A 15,090-nucleotide genomic window follows, 5' to 3' on the forward strand; every position below is an offset into this window, starting at 1 on the left:
TTTAAGCAACGCCTATTACATTGTTTGAGTAATCCCAGAGCTGGTATAATAATTACTGTATAATGGAGGTGATTAGGCTGATGCTATGCAATGAGTGCTGTGACAACTTCAAGCGTCCTCTCGCTAGGGGGAAGCCAGAGGAATCGAGGGTCAACTTTACGCAGCCACTTTCGCCGTCAGTTCCCGCGTGGAGTACACATGAGACACACGCCTTTATAATCCTTCAGCACCAAAAACAAACAAAGTTATCTATCTAATTATTAAATAATAACATGAAAAATATCTTGTGATAACAGTTCTGTGATTTAACGAATATTTTATGAGAATAAGTTTAAGTATTTAGAAAAATATATTAAATTGTGATAAAGACAATTAAGATTAACTTAAAAACATGGTTATTTGTGCAAAGTGGTTGATTTTGATTGGAATAACAGCGTTGCAGGTTTCCGGTGAGTTATTTCAGGATGTTATAGATATAATCAAACTTTTCATTTTAATTAAAAATTTCTGACGTTAAATTAATAAATAGTAAAAATAATAATTTAATAATTAAAGTTTTCGTTTTAAGTTACACGTGAACGTAAATATCAATCGTTCTAATTGTTGTAAATAATATTAATTGCTGTTAAACTTGAAACAAATATAATATACTCAACGTCAAATAAATCGCACCTTCCGCGACGCGAACTTTAAAGATTTTCTTCTGACACAATCATGGTGCCCCAACAATATTGGTGTTATTTGAAAGCCCAATAAATATCCTTAAAGAAAAACACATTTAATTTCTTAATAAATGATTAACATATACCATAAATGTGACTTGAAAAATGACCTCACTTTGGGCTCACCTGTGGGATCAATTAGACCAATTTTTATGGTTATAAAACCAAATAATGACCTCACCTGTCCTCTTTAACAGATGGATAGCGATTTATCCCAACTTAACAATTTTATAGCCATAAAATTTGGCTCAAGCGTAACTACCTATTTTTTGAAGAAGTGACTCTGGATCCTTCTAAAGACACATTTTTGGGGTAAAAACCTTTCCTTTAATGAAATTAAACTTAGAACTAGGCTTTCAAATGGTACCAATGTTGGTGGGAAGTGAGGATGCATACTTTTGAAAAGTGCTTGTTGCGGGAGGTGCGATTTATTTGATGCCGAGTGTAGTTCCTACAAAGACATTGCTATTAATTTCGAGATGGTAATTAACATGTTTTATTATCAATTTAGAGTTCCTGATAAGTTTATTTATGTCATGTACGTACGATAAAAGTAATTTTTGTCGCAAAACATTCTTCACCTTCATAAATCCACGACTTTAAGGAAATTCTTACTTAAAATTAATTATTTTATTTAACTCTGCAAAATGATTAAACAAACGAAGAAAGAAGTCACAAATCAGTAAGAAATAGGACAAATTCATCGCTTTTATAATTCGTTTAAGATGGGAATGTTTGTAAACAAAGTTCGTTTCCACAATATCCAACCGAATTCCTTAGAAAAGGCTTTATTTGTTTTTACGAAAAATGCAAATATTTACGCGGGAAGGATTTTTTAAGTGGCACCAGAAATGTTTAATTTTATCGCATTAATCTGACTCTACGTACGAATATGTAAATGATCTGTACTAAATTCCTTAAAGGATGTTCACTAGTTACAAATCATCCTGTATGTACTCGTATAGTCTAGATTTTTTTTGCAATATCGTATCTACCTATTACAACAATGGTACTTAGTTAATAATAAGTTAATATTGAAGGGGAAAAGAAAAAAAAATTAAAACGAAAAAAAAAATATATAAAAAATACATATATAACATTAAAAACAAAAAAAAAAAAAAAAATGTATAAAAAAAAAACATCCTATATAACTATCATCATCATCATCATTTTTGTAAATATTATTGACTCACGTACTTTTACAGTTTGCTCGTACAAAATAGCGAGAAACTATTCCACTCTCTCTCAAAAAAAAAAACCTATTTAAGAAAGTCAACATCTACATTTATCTCTAATTATCTGGTAATAAACTACCAGACTAAAAAAAAAAAACCTATTACAACATTTACAACTACCATAAGATACCGTCGTTTGTTACATCTACTGTTTTTAAATCTCAGTTGACCTACAACTTACACAAGCGCTTCTTCTCTGCTAAAATGGTAGTAAGTGCAGCGTATGCAGTGAATCGCGCGTAACCTACAAATCGGCGTGTGGTTGCATAATCTTCATTCTGCAGCAGTCTAAAGTTACAACTTACCACTTTCCTCATCCGTATTAAGTGCTACGCGTTCCGCAAACTTTGTCTTATCAAATATAATATGCGATCTCTGTTGTTTATCTCTGTTGATTACATAAACTGTTGAATTAAATTATTATCGTAACGATTTATCTGACGATAGTTACGGAACCAAAAACTTTTGTTATTTTAATTTTCTTCCAAAGTTTTAAAGATGACCGATTAGAGATAAATCGATTTAATAAATTAACAAATACAACAGGTTTGGTGCTTAAATACTTAGTAGATTCAAGCATCATTATCTTCTCTTCTAATAGTTAATTTTGGACTAATATTTTCGATGTATTTCTTTAAATAATACCTATTCTTAAAAAATGTTGGTGTTGCAAAAATTTAAAGGTACCTACTGATTTAGTATCACTAACCTTATTTCTCATTACTGTCACCGCCTACGTAACGACAGGTCTTGTTCTTTATTAATTAAATGTACTCGTACCAGAAACTCGCACATCAAGTTCCACGATTCTTGCACCGCGCTACACGGCTGCGCGCACGCACTTCCGAGCGCAGATCGGCGCCGCCTACATTCTTGTTGCGCAACCCGTTGTCACTGTGAATTACATTATCATGCACGAATTATGACCAACTTTTGGCAAAATGCCCTATTTTTGTGACTTGTTATGTAGTTGTTTTTTGTATACATATTTTACGCATATGTGCGAGTCCGTTTAACACATTCGTCTCTATACATATGACCCTACCATGCTTTATGAAATTCAGTTAAGTAAAACAGTGTAAAACAATCTAATAAATCTGAAAAAAATAAAACATTCTTTACTATTTTAGGGAAAATAAAATTATATTTGGTAACTTCAAAATAGTTCTCCAACAATTTTATTTTCAAAATCCAACTAAGTAAAAAGACAAAAAGAAGGCGTGGAAAAAACCATAACCATTTCTGGCGCAGTCGGGTGAAAATCATCAAATACCTACCATTACTAAAGCAACAATACCTACCTCTATATTAGTTATATCGGTACTACAATCAAGCAAAATGGTGACAATAACAGTGTTTCGTTATTGCAACCTAACTCCATATTGGTTGGTTTTAGCATTGCATAATCATCTATATCTTGTTCTCACAGTTACTATATCCGAGACAACACAAACAAGCATCGAGAATATTCAGCAGTTTGTAACCTGTTTCTAAACTTCTTAAAAGAACGGGATTTGAAATAAAAAATGGAGCAACTTTTGGAGACGACTTATCCTTGCCATGATGCAGTTAACACATTTAAAACGCGAGTAAAATTAGTACTTAAGTAATGCCATTTAATGAAGTGTGTCATACAACTAGATTAACATAAATTCTTCCACCAAAAGTACTACAAATTACATATTTTAAGTAATAACAGCTATGAGATAGTAACTGGTTAGATAATTGATGCAGTAGGTATTACCGGTAGCGCAAGTATCTTGATGCAATATTCTATTACCAATTATCGAAAATGCGTTTACCTATTAATTACTAATCCATAAATAAGTGTAGATTACTGGAAATGTTATACAGTAAATAGGTAGCAACTGCTTATAAGAATTGCGAAACAATTTATAACCTTTTAATATTCAAGGATAATTTGTCGATGGTGAAACGTGACCTTTAATCATCCGGATGGATGTAGATGTCCCAACATCCAACACGACGTAATTATGCATCAGATGTGTAATGAAAGTAATAGTCATCGCATAGAATTATTGCATTAGCACGCATCCAAGCGAGGAGCCTTCTTGCAATATATTAAACGATACCCGGAACAAAACCATTAGCATCCGATTTCACATATCCCTAACTTTTGCAGTAAAGATAGAAACGAAGAATGATGTCTATGAAGGTATTTTGAAGAATACTTATAAGTCAAAATCAAGATTGGTGAAGAAATGGCGAGGAATCTAAACATACATCTGGAAAACCACGCATCTAGACAATGGCAAATAATGACAGTGGATTTAAACGTCACATTTAAAACGATGATTATTGTGTCTTTTGTTGAAGAAAAATATTTGATTGTGACAATTAGTTTTCTCTCTAGCCTATGTCCAGAGAAATGAATTTCTAACAATAGTTTCTTACTTACTTCATATCTATAAAATATAACATTAGTTACTTACTTAGTTCATATCTACAAATAGTTCATGCAGCATGCCCAGAAACATGTCTCACACAGCTCACACTGCAAACTACGGTGAAGGAGTGCAGCTTGTCCCATTCAAAATTCACCTTTAAAAGTCATTCACGCAAAGTAAACTGATCGTAAACGATGCCATAATTGTTACATCGTCTCGGAAAAGCATAAAAGTGAATCTGTGCCGAACAGTGAAAGTATGACCCGTGAACCGATCCATTTGTATGCAGCTCGGAGGCCAGGGCAGCCTTGTGAACCCGCCTCTACTCAAAGCGTGCTTCATTACTTAATCACACTGTTTTGTTTGATGCATTATAAGACGATAATGGCATAGGTTTTATGTCACTGCGCAATGGTGAGAACGCGCGATCGCAATACAACACCATCAGTTTGTAAGTTTTAGTAAGAACACAAACATTAGGCAAACTTTACTCTATGTAGTAAGTAATTAAGTAGTGTTAATGCTATACACATTCTCACTAATGCAGATTGCATGAACCACATTACACTAAAAATTGGTCTAAGAATGTTTATACATATACTTAACGAATGTCTAAAGTTGGTGAGAATTGACTCTACATGATGCTAAGTTGCTAATGTAGTGTAAATTAACTTCGAAAACTTGACTTAAGGTCCTATGTCCCCTAGATAGGGCAGAGAGCCTCCACAGCAGTCCTCCATCGCGTTTGATCTCGCTCCAGGTCTTGCCGATTTTCTTCGCCTCGTCTGGCGCCGCCAAGTTTGCTTAGGGCGACCACGAACTATGAAAACAGATAAGCTTTATATTTTTTACAAACTATTCAATTTTAATTACCGATATGAAATAATATCTTATCAAATATCATGTGCTGTTTTTATGTTGATTGCTATTAACTAGCAATCAAAATAATATCCAACTGGATTAAATTAGTTACATACTAAACAAACATACATTAACGAACACAAAAAAAACTTTGCAACATGTATGACTAGACTATAAGAAATTAATATATTTTATACAAAAACACAAGTATAGGTACTCGTATTACGAATTTAAAGGTATTAGGTACGAAAGAAACTAAAACATGCGAGGTCGCTATTTATGAAATGGAAATATTATTTAATTGTTGCTATTTCAACACAAGTCGTTCGATAACTTAATGAAGTACCTACGAGTCGATGTTTAGGTACCTTCGCACCTGCTTATTATTTCTAGGACAAACTTTTAGAATAAGTACGATTAGCTACTTAAAAAAATCATTTCAAATTAAATTCAAAATAAACTCATACATTATTTTTTCTACACATAATTTTAATATGAATCAAATGAAGCGGAGGATGAAAGTTACGAAGGATGGGGAAACCATGACTGTAGAACTAAATGAGATATTCAAACGTTTAGAAACATACCAAAACATACGTTTAGTAGAGAAGTTTTAAAGAGCGTATCATAGTCATAAGATAAGACGTGCAATTGAATTAAGCATTTGTGTAACAGTCCTGTATACAAGCACTTGACGCCAGTTATCAGGTAAAGAATCTATTAATAAAAGCTATTGGATAGACACTAAAGAAAGTCATAATGATTTAACGCATCCTTGACATGCCTGACAGCTGACATTCTGAGAGGTGAACCACATTACACACAATGACTAAACCTAGCGGTTCACGGTCTGTTAACCACAAACAATTGTTAACCAATTAACTTATTACGAATTCCGGCGTGCATGATGAAAACATTATAATCTTTGTCATGAAACGCAAGCATAATTCACTGACTACAGTTACAAATTAAAAAGATTCTTGATAATAAAGACAAAATCATATTTAAAGTTGGAAACAATAGTACTTAGTTTATAAGACAATAGTAAATGACTTCTAGAGTTGTGTAGGTGGATAGTATAGGTATATTAGTTTCCATTAATATAAATCTTGCTTTTTCAATACTTTCATAAAATTATAACATTGATTGAACAATGCTCATGGTAATATCAGTAGGATACTAAACAAGATTCCTTACAATTGATTATTATGAGAAACTACATGACTATAAATGTTTATAATTCCAGATTCAAATTGTCAACGAAACCAGGAGAAGAAGGAAAAGAAACCACAATCAGTACGAGACTTGCTCAACACAACGTCATGCATCCCGCCTCCATACCGGTGTCCGCATCCGAAAATGCATTTTTATTTATACACGAGGTAGGTACTATAATTATAACTTCATTACGTACCATCTTAAACAATTTTGTGTTCCTACTTATGTGCCTTCTTATATTTTTTTTCTAACTAAAAACTCCGGTACAAAAAATGACAGAAGCGAAGGTACCTATAGCAATCATTTTTGACAACGCCTAATTATTTTATTAATTTAATAGCAGCTTAAAGCAAGCTCACACTTTCATCTCCATCGCAGCGCAAATCAACATCAATTACTCACATGAACCAACTTCTTTAAGGCTTGGTATTTCTGCTAAAGTAGGTATTTCGCGCTGTCAAAATCTGCGCGCGCAATACTTCGCCGAAGACAGCGCGCCAAAGAGCTCTCGCGGCTACACAGTATAGAAATACGCAGTTTAGAAATACGCAGTTGGTTAGGTTAGGTTGACTTCCTTCCGTTCAAGCACAAAATATAACAGAAGACAAACTCCATACTAAACGCGCTCGAGCCACGCACACATAGACACCGCTCTAGCAAGACTGTCTTGGACGAATGCGAGCGCGACGTGGCGCGACAGACGTTCGCCACACGTTCGCTGTGGTTCGCTTGAGCCACGCGCCGGTCAACCGCCTGTGATATTATTTTGTTTTGCGAAATTGACGAAAATGAGTGAACAGAAAAAGTCGTATTATAATTGTTCGGTATTTGGTTGCTTAAACTCATCATTAAATACCGAATTTTCATTTTTTAAATTACCAGTTGATTCGGGGAGGTAAGTAAGTTATTTATTTGAATTTCAATTGAAATTGAAAGCCAACTAAATTATTAGGAATATCGAATTGTTTTAGAGAGGTTTTAGGAATTATTGGATAACTAGCTTTTGCCCGCGGCTTCACCCGCGTGAAATTTAGTTTGTCACAGATCGTCATAAATTATAGCCTATTTGTTATTCAGGGTTATAAACAATAATACTGTAAAGTTACATCAAAATCCGTTCAGTAGTTTTTGCGTGAAAGAGCAACAAACATCCAGACATCCAAACTTTCGCATTTATAATATTAAGTTGGATAATAGTGTCAACCACTCAACTAAATACTACTTCCTTCTCGTGTATTTGTTTGCAGACTACATATTACTATAATAACGTACTAAATATAAATAAGTATACGTGGATATCTGTTATTGTCTTTCTTGCATAGTATTAAGAGTAACATTTTTCTATCATAACGAAATAAACGCAACACATGACAAGACAACCCTAGCTCGACGGCCGAGCGTGCGAGCGAGAGAGGTATGCAAAGCGAGGTACATACATGAGTTTACCTTCTGTTATATTTTGTGGTTCAAGCGTCACACTCGCAGCACTTTCTAATACAAATCATATCCAAGTGATACAAATTAAAACAACTTTCAAAATTTTTGGGAATATATTTTAGAATCGAATAAATATCGAATATAACTGCCAAAGTTAACACGGTTCAAAGAGGCGTGGCGTCACCCGACCTTCCGGAAGTTCCGCGCCGGCTAAAAGAATTTCAAGATTACGTCACCCGACCAATCGGTAGATCCTCGGGAGCTTGAGCGATTGGAAAAACATTTTATGATCAGTTACTCGTAGTAGCGATTATTTAGAGCTTGGATAATAAATTATAGTTGTTGCAATTCACAAAGCTTTGCATGTGGTTAATTACATTAATCAGTACACGCATCAATTTTGTTCAGTCTTTTTGTTTATTAAAAAATAAAAATATTATACTAAAATTGCATACATATTTGTTTGTATTGGTCTGGGTGTTTTCTTTCCATAATTTATGTATAACGTATGTACGGGGCTCTGTATCGAAAATCACTGTGAGCAATAAGCATCACACACGGTTACCTGGAGTGCATTACCGCAGCAAAAAGCTTGCCATCTTAAATGAACGGTATAATATCGAGGTTTCGTCAGTACAGTTGCGAACAAAGGTGTTTGTGTAGTAGTTGAGTTGAGAGGTCAGATTATTGAAATAATAAAACGAACATTTTATTTTTTAAATACATTTTAAAAATAATTTACATTACAGATAACAATGAGAGGATGACATTGCAAGGTGGTGCCAGTCCAGTCTTAAATCCGTTGATATATGCTGCATCTGCCATGTTTTTGGCTAAAAGATTCTTCTATCTTGCAGTTTAGAATTTTATTACAGACCTCAGACAGTATTTTTGGAAAACTTTTACGCATGGTGGAGGAAGGGACGCTCTAGAGACTCAAGTGTAGAAGGAGTCACATGAACTCCAAGTTTTAAATCCGTTGACATCTGCTGCATCTGCCATCTTTTTGGCTAGAAGATTCTTCTATCTTGCAGCTTAGACCTTTAGCTACAGACCTTAGACAGTATTTTTGAAACATTCTTACGCATGGTGGAGGAAGGGACGCTCTAGAGACTCAAGTCTACAAGGAGTCATATGAACTCCAGTTTTAAATCCGTTGACATCTGCTGCATCTGCCATCTTTTTGGTTAGAAGATTCTTCCATCTTGCAGCGTAGACCTTTAGCTACAGACCTTAGACAGTATTTTTGTGAATATTCTTACGCATGGTGGAGGAAGAGACGCTCTAGACACTCAAGTCTACAAGGAGTCACATGAACTCCAGTTTTAAATCCGTTGACATCTGCTGCATCTGCCATCTTTTTGGCTAGAAGATTCTTCTATCTTACAGCTTAGACCTTTAGCTACAGACCTTAGACAGTATTTTTTATTATTTATTTGTGTCAGTGTGCTCTTCTAAAGAGTGTAAGACGATTGTATGTAGGTACTATTAAAATGTAATTTTAACTCATTGGTTTTGTCTCATATTTGAGGAATGTATTATGTATCATGAGTAGAGTCTTCGTTTAAAAGGATGCGAACGATTTAAATTTCAATAGGTAGACAAAATTGATAATTTGTAATTATCAAAAATTTAAGCTTTCTCCAGTAACACTGATATTATTATACTGTGACTCATCAAAGTCATCATTGTCAAAAATATTGACAAATCGCGAACTGTCACGGCCAAAAAACTGACACGCGTCCGTCCTCCGTAAGCGCCACCGCGCGACTGATTGAGATTGTCCAAGCCGTCATGGACGATTTTTTCCACATTTTTTAACATAGTAACTAAATAAGACGCAATATAAAAATTTCATCCGTTAAAAGCCCTCAAGTTATTTCTGAACTTTAGTTTAGTAAAAGATTTAGAATCTCAAATCGCTTATCCCAACTATATAATATTATAAATGCGAAAGTAACTCTGTCTGTCTGTCTGTCTGTCTGTCTGTCTGTCTGTCTGTTACGCTTTCCCGCTTAAACCTCGCAACCGATTTTGATGAAATTTGGCATAGAGATAGTTTGAGTCCCGGGAAAGAACATAGGATAGTTTTTATCCCGGTTTTTGAAACAGGGACGCGCGCGATAAAGTTTTTCTGTGACAGACAAAATTCCACGCGGGCGAAGCCGCGGGCGGAAAGCTAGTTTTAAAAATAAAACCATAAATAGAAAACGAATAGAGGTAACTTTGGGAATTTATTCTATCGAGTCAACTTCATCAAATCGTGTTTCCATCCGTTAATAGCCCTAGAAAATATCCTCAACTATGCCCAATAAAAATCTTAGCCTTTAATTTTACTGTTTAGTACCTCAAAAATTAAAAATGAAAACCTCATTTTCGCCATTTTCTCTGCTACCCGGCCTTAATTTCAGAAAAACGCAAGAAAAAGGCGAGCTCCTGAACACGCTCGACAACGATTCCCTCACGTATTCAAAGTTCAACCCCATTCATCCGACCAAGATAGTGGTGCACGGCTTCGGCGGCGGTCGGAACCTGTCTCCAAGCACTGACATGAGGAACGCTTACTTCACCAGAGGCAACTACAACATCATCATTGTGGACTACGGGTCGCTCGTCAAGGAGCCGTGTCTTAGTCAGGTAAGTAAGATAAAAATAATTCTAGACTTATTATCTATACTTATAATAAATCTGTAGAGAGGTCAATTCTGTACATGAAATATATTTTCAAAATAACTATCAGGGGGTGATTAGTGATCGATACTGATGCCAAAAATGCAATCAGTAAAATTTTTGTCTGTCTGTCTGTCTGTCTGTCTGTCTGTCTGTCTGTCTGTATGTTCCTTATAGAAACAAAAACTACTCGACGGATTTTAACGAAACTTGGTACAATTATTCTTCATACACCTGGGCAGGTTATAGGATACTTAGGAATTCCCACGGGAACGGGCATTAGCGGGAAAATCCTTTTGTATGAAAAATCTAAACCGCTTAAGTTAGACGCTTGAAATTTGGCAAGCAGGTACCTTAGTAAACTTAAAGCTTAGTTATAACAGGATATTGCAAAATTCCTACGGGAACGGGAATTAGCGAGAAAAAACATTTGTATGAAAAAATCTAAACCGCGTAAGTAGTTGAAGGGGGTAAAACGGGATCCACGCGTACGAAGTCGCGGGCGGCCGCTAGTTAAAAATAACCTCTGAACATAATATTGGTTGGGAAGCGTCATGTTTCAGATACAAGAGAATAGGATCTCAATATTGTATACCCTGATGATATTTCTCAGAAAAATCAACGAAATAAAGTACCAATTGATCTCAAGATTGTATGTGTATAATTGTTCAATTTTTCTTTTGCGTAACTTATTATGTTCCATATAATATGTCATCATAATAATGTCATTTTTCTCATATTCATAAAAATGGCAGCCATTCCTATGAAGCCAAATATTGCTCAATGAAGAGCACGTGTGTTCAAATCTCACGCACGCACTACTCGTTATCTCAGACGACATAATTTTAGCAGTGAAAGTGCAGTCATCACCAACGGTTCACTGGGCCTAATGATTTGTCGCATAACCAACCTTTTGGAGAGTTCCAATGGAAACCTAGCGAGCCGAAACTTATTGTTATAACTTAATATGCATCGAATGAATACTTATCTTACGCAAGAAACATTTCTCTGCCAACAAAATAGCCATAATTTATGGAGATTGGCCCAATACAAAACCATATTATTTTTTATGCCATTTTTAAGAAGTCATAAAACTTTTTTATGCTGTTGTTTACATTCGTTTAATGTGGCACGTAATTTAAATAATGTCATTTATTCAAATTGATACTGTATACCTATAATTATGTGTACTTACTGGTGATTTCTGACAACTTCACCTACGTAATAAATCATTATATTATATAATATTATCGTATGATTTATGGTTTCGTAATTAATAGTTTCAAAGCACGTAATGTATGCGCGAGCAAGACATCCTTAACTTTTGCATAATGTAAATTCTCTTATTACACTTTTATTCGAAAATGTTGTGCCGCTATCCGCATTTTTTAGATATATAGGGGCCTTTTCGCATTTCGCATTTTTATCATTATTACAAGAAAAAGGTTTTGTAAAATTGCACTAATGGCAACTCTTTGGTGACCGCATTACACTTAAGTACCTACAATAATGTTGTGAGGAATAGAATAGTTGATATTCTATGATCTTAGAGAAAAGACAAAAAAAGGAATGTTACACCTTAAATATCAGAAGAGGCCTATCTTTTAGCTTAAATGAAGTTTTAATGATCTCAAATCCTCAAAGTTGAAAATTAATCATTTCAGATAGAATGGGCTCCGCGTTTTGCTGGGATGTGCATAGCGCAGCTGGTCGACTACCTGCACTTCCATCCAGTGAAGCCAGTCGCCCCAGAGCACCTGCACACAATCGGGTACAGTGTGGGTGCGCATATCCTGGGACTAGTCGCCAACTACGTTACTGATGGGAAGCTGGGAAGAATTACCGGTAAGTTTGTTTTTAACTGTGTACGAAAATTGTTTGTTTCCCAAACTTTGAACTTTGGGTTGCTGTTTGTATGTGACCCGGTGACAACCTTGCATGATGTTAAGGCTTGCATATTATTATGGTAATTTGGAATTTTAAACATCGCACGTCATGCATTTTGCACATACCTAAACACACATTTGTTTTTATTTAAAAATGTTGACAATGCGCTTTTTCTACTATGGTGAAGGTGGTTTTGGTGGTTCAAAGGTAGCACGTAGATGCGAGTAGCTCAGGAGTCGTTGTGGAAATCCTTGAGGGAGGCATTTGTCCAGCAGTAGACCGAACCTTCTTTAGCTAAAACGATGATGAATGATGATTTCTACTTATTATTTTGTGTTTCTACATTTTCGGCCTGCGGTCAGGTCAAAGTAATTCATACATGATGCGGGCCGCGTTCCCTCTGACTTGACTTAAGACCGCACCCAGTGTGATCCTTAAAGATTTAATAATTCTTCTTTCGTGATGCGAATAAAGACCTAATTATTATTATGTATTCTAATTTCGTCATTGCAGGACTAGACCCAACGATATTGTTCTACATGGGCAACAACCGATCCCGAGACCTGGACTACACAGACGCATTGTTTGTGGACATCCTCCACACGGGTGCCGGTATCCTGGGCCAGTGGGGGCCCAACGGGCACGCTGACTTCTACGTCAACGGGGGGTCCAGCCAGCCTGGATGCGCGCACGACACTATCTTTCGTAAGTCATTTGGTATTCAAATTATAAATTAGCATTCAGTTCTGTATAGCTACGTCCTTAATAATGTTTGGCCTACTACACTCCAGGAAAGCATAAGCATTAGGCTATGGACCTACTAAGAAATTACTAATAGAAATGACTAATTCGGCTGACAAAGGTGACTGAGTTTCTTCCGCCACTTCTCAGCACCAGCCCATATGCTGTCCCGAAGTGGTGGTAGGGCAAGCTATATTTGGGACGTGTACAAATGCCCTAGAAATGGCCTATGTACTGAATAAAGTATTTGAATTTGAATTTGACGAATGAAATTCAGTCCCCTCTATCAGCCTTACTTGTTATTCAAAACAGTAACTGCTTCAAATGAAACAGTCTTTCGCTTGCTGGACATTGCAATCATATCACATGAAATTAATAATGTTCAGTTATTTATATCAAAACGCTACAATCAATCGCTACATATTACGCACAGTACTTTTACTTTGCAATCAGGCCGTATTTAGATCCAGTTTCCTTTACTTAATTTCCAGAAACATTATCATGTGACCACACCAAAGTGACGCCGTACTTCATAGAGTCGATCAACAGCCGCGAAGGGTTCTGGGCAGGACCCTGTTCCAGTCTGTTCTCATACCTCATTGGCTGGTGCGAGCCCAAAGACTCGGAGTACGTGCTGATGGGAGAGCATCTTACGCGCAAGTGAGCATGTTATATGACTTTTAAATGCTTGACAATCGGTTTTACTTTCTTCATAAAGTGATTTTATGCTCTATCTAAAAATGTGCCACTAGGAGTGAAAAGCAGATTCATAGTTCAGAGTATCCAACTCATAGTGTTACTTTAAAAGTTTCCTTTCCCACTGAATCATATTCGGTTTTGTAGTTCAATGAGTTTTAGTACGAATAAATCAGAGACAGATTTCATCCCCGCACAGTAAAAGCATTTGTGAGCACGAAAATATCTGTTTGGTTTGGTCTGGGTGTTTTATGTAAAGTGAGTACGTCTAAAAAATAAAAAAGTATGTTTATATTTTTATGTCTGTTATCTTGTGCGCATAGAGCCAGCTTTCTTTGGTTTGGGACAGATGGCTGAGTCAAATTTAAGAATATTTTACTTAGATACCTATATTGTTTTTATTGCAGGGCTCGTGGCGTCTACTACGTGACCACCAACGCCAAACCTCCATATGCCAGAGGGTTCCCCGGGAAGACTAGACGCCTTAGATCTGTTTCACCATACAGCTGATAACGATTTATAATTTATTACCATACCATATGAAATAGGTACAACTGAAAAACCTCATAACAACTATTAAAGTAAGAGAGAATACAAGACAACATATTAGTTGAGAAACTATAAAATATAGGAAACATGTGATGATCATTTAAAAAATTAGTAGTAGTTTTGGATTTTCAATTAATTTTCAAAGACATAATTAAATAGTTATGTCTCTCATAATACCATACTACATAATTTATGTTTAAAGTACCAAATACACACACATACACTTGCTGTTTGTGTGATGCAATATCAATGTTACCATTCCTAAAGATACTGCCTTAATTTAAGTTAAAGCTTTAAATTATCAAATTAATGCGGGATACATTAATGTGAACTCTACCTTTATTTGATTATTTGTTTTAAGTAAAATGTCTTTATCGATGACAATATGACAAAATATGAACTTTACAACAAATGATGTAATTATATTCTTATGCCGTTGTGTCATCGTATTCAATAATTTAATCTGTGGGTGTTAATTTATTATAGAATAGAGTTTGTGATATTAATTATTTTGTGTTGGTAAATTGAAATTGTGAATGGTCATAGTTTAAGTTTTTAAAATATATCAAGGATTACCTAAAGTACTGTATTTGAATTCCCCTTAAATTGTATTCCCTAATGATGTGACTTTTTTTTCCAAAGCGAGATACATAATATGTTATAAAA

At 35.3% G+C, this 15,090-nt stretch overlaps 1 protein-coding gene across 1 annotated transcript; it reads left to right on the forward strand.

The window, feature by feature from the left end:
- Positions 1 to 188: 188 nt before the first annotated feature.
- Positions 189 to 15,044, forward strand: LOC135072529 (pancreatic lipase-related protein 2-like). The gene is made up of 7 exons (XM_063966471.1): positions 189 to 449; positions 6,473 to 6,608; positions 10,293 to 10,518; positions 12,216 to 12,396; positions 12,952 to 13,143; positions 13,671 to 13,839; positions 14,283 to 15,044. The coding sequence occupies exons 1-7, from the start codon at positions 392 to 394 to the stop codon at positions 14,383 to 14,385; spliced, it is 1,065 nt and encodes a 354-aa protein (XP_063822541.1). The 5' UTR covers positions 189 to 391; the 3' UTR covers positions 14,386 to 15,044.
- Positions 15,045 to 15,090: the final 46 nt, after the last annotated feature.

Source organism: Ostrinia nubilalis, chromosome 6 (assembly GCF_963855985.1).
Source record: "Ostrinia nubilalis chromosome 6, ilOstNubi1.1, whole genome shotgun sequence".
Lineage (NCBI taxonomy): Eukaryota > Metazoa > Arthropoda > Insecta > Lepidoptera > Crambidae > Ostrinia > Ostrinia nubilalis.

Excerpts from the sequence above, each read along its gene's own strand:
- LOC135072529 (XM_063966471.1), top strand. The coding sequence starts at position 392 with ATGGTTATTTGTGCAAAGTGGTTGATTTTGATTGGAATAACAGCGTTG. Across the intron at positions 450-6,472 it reads AACAGCGTTGCAGGTTTCCG|ATTCAAATTGTCAACGAAAC; the intron begins GTGAGTTATTTC and ends TTATAATTCCAG. Across the intron at positions 13,144-13,670 it reads CGCGCACGACACTATCTTTC|AAACATTATCATGTGACCAC; the intron begins GTAAGTCATTTG and ends CTTAATTTCCAG.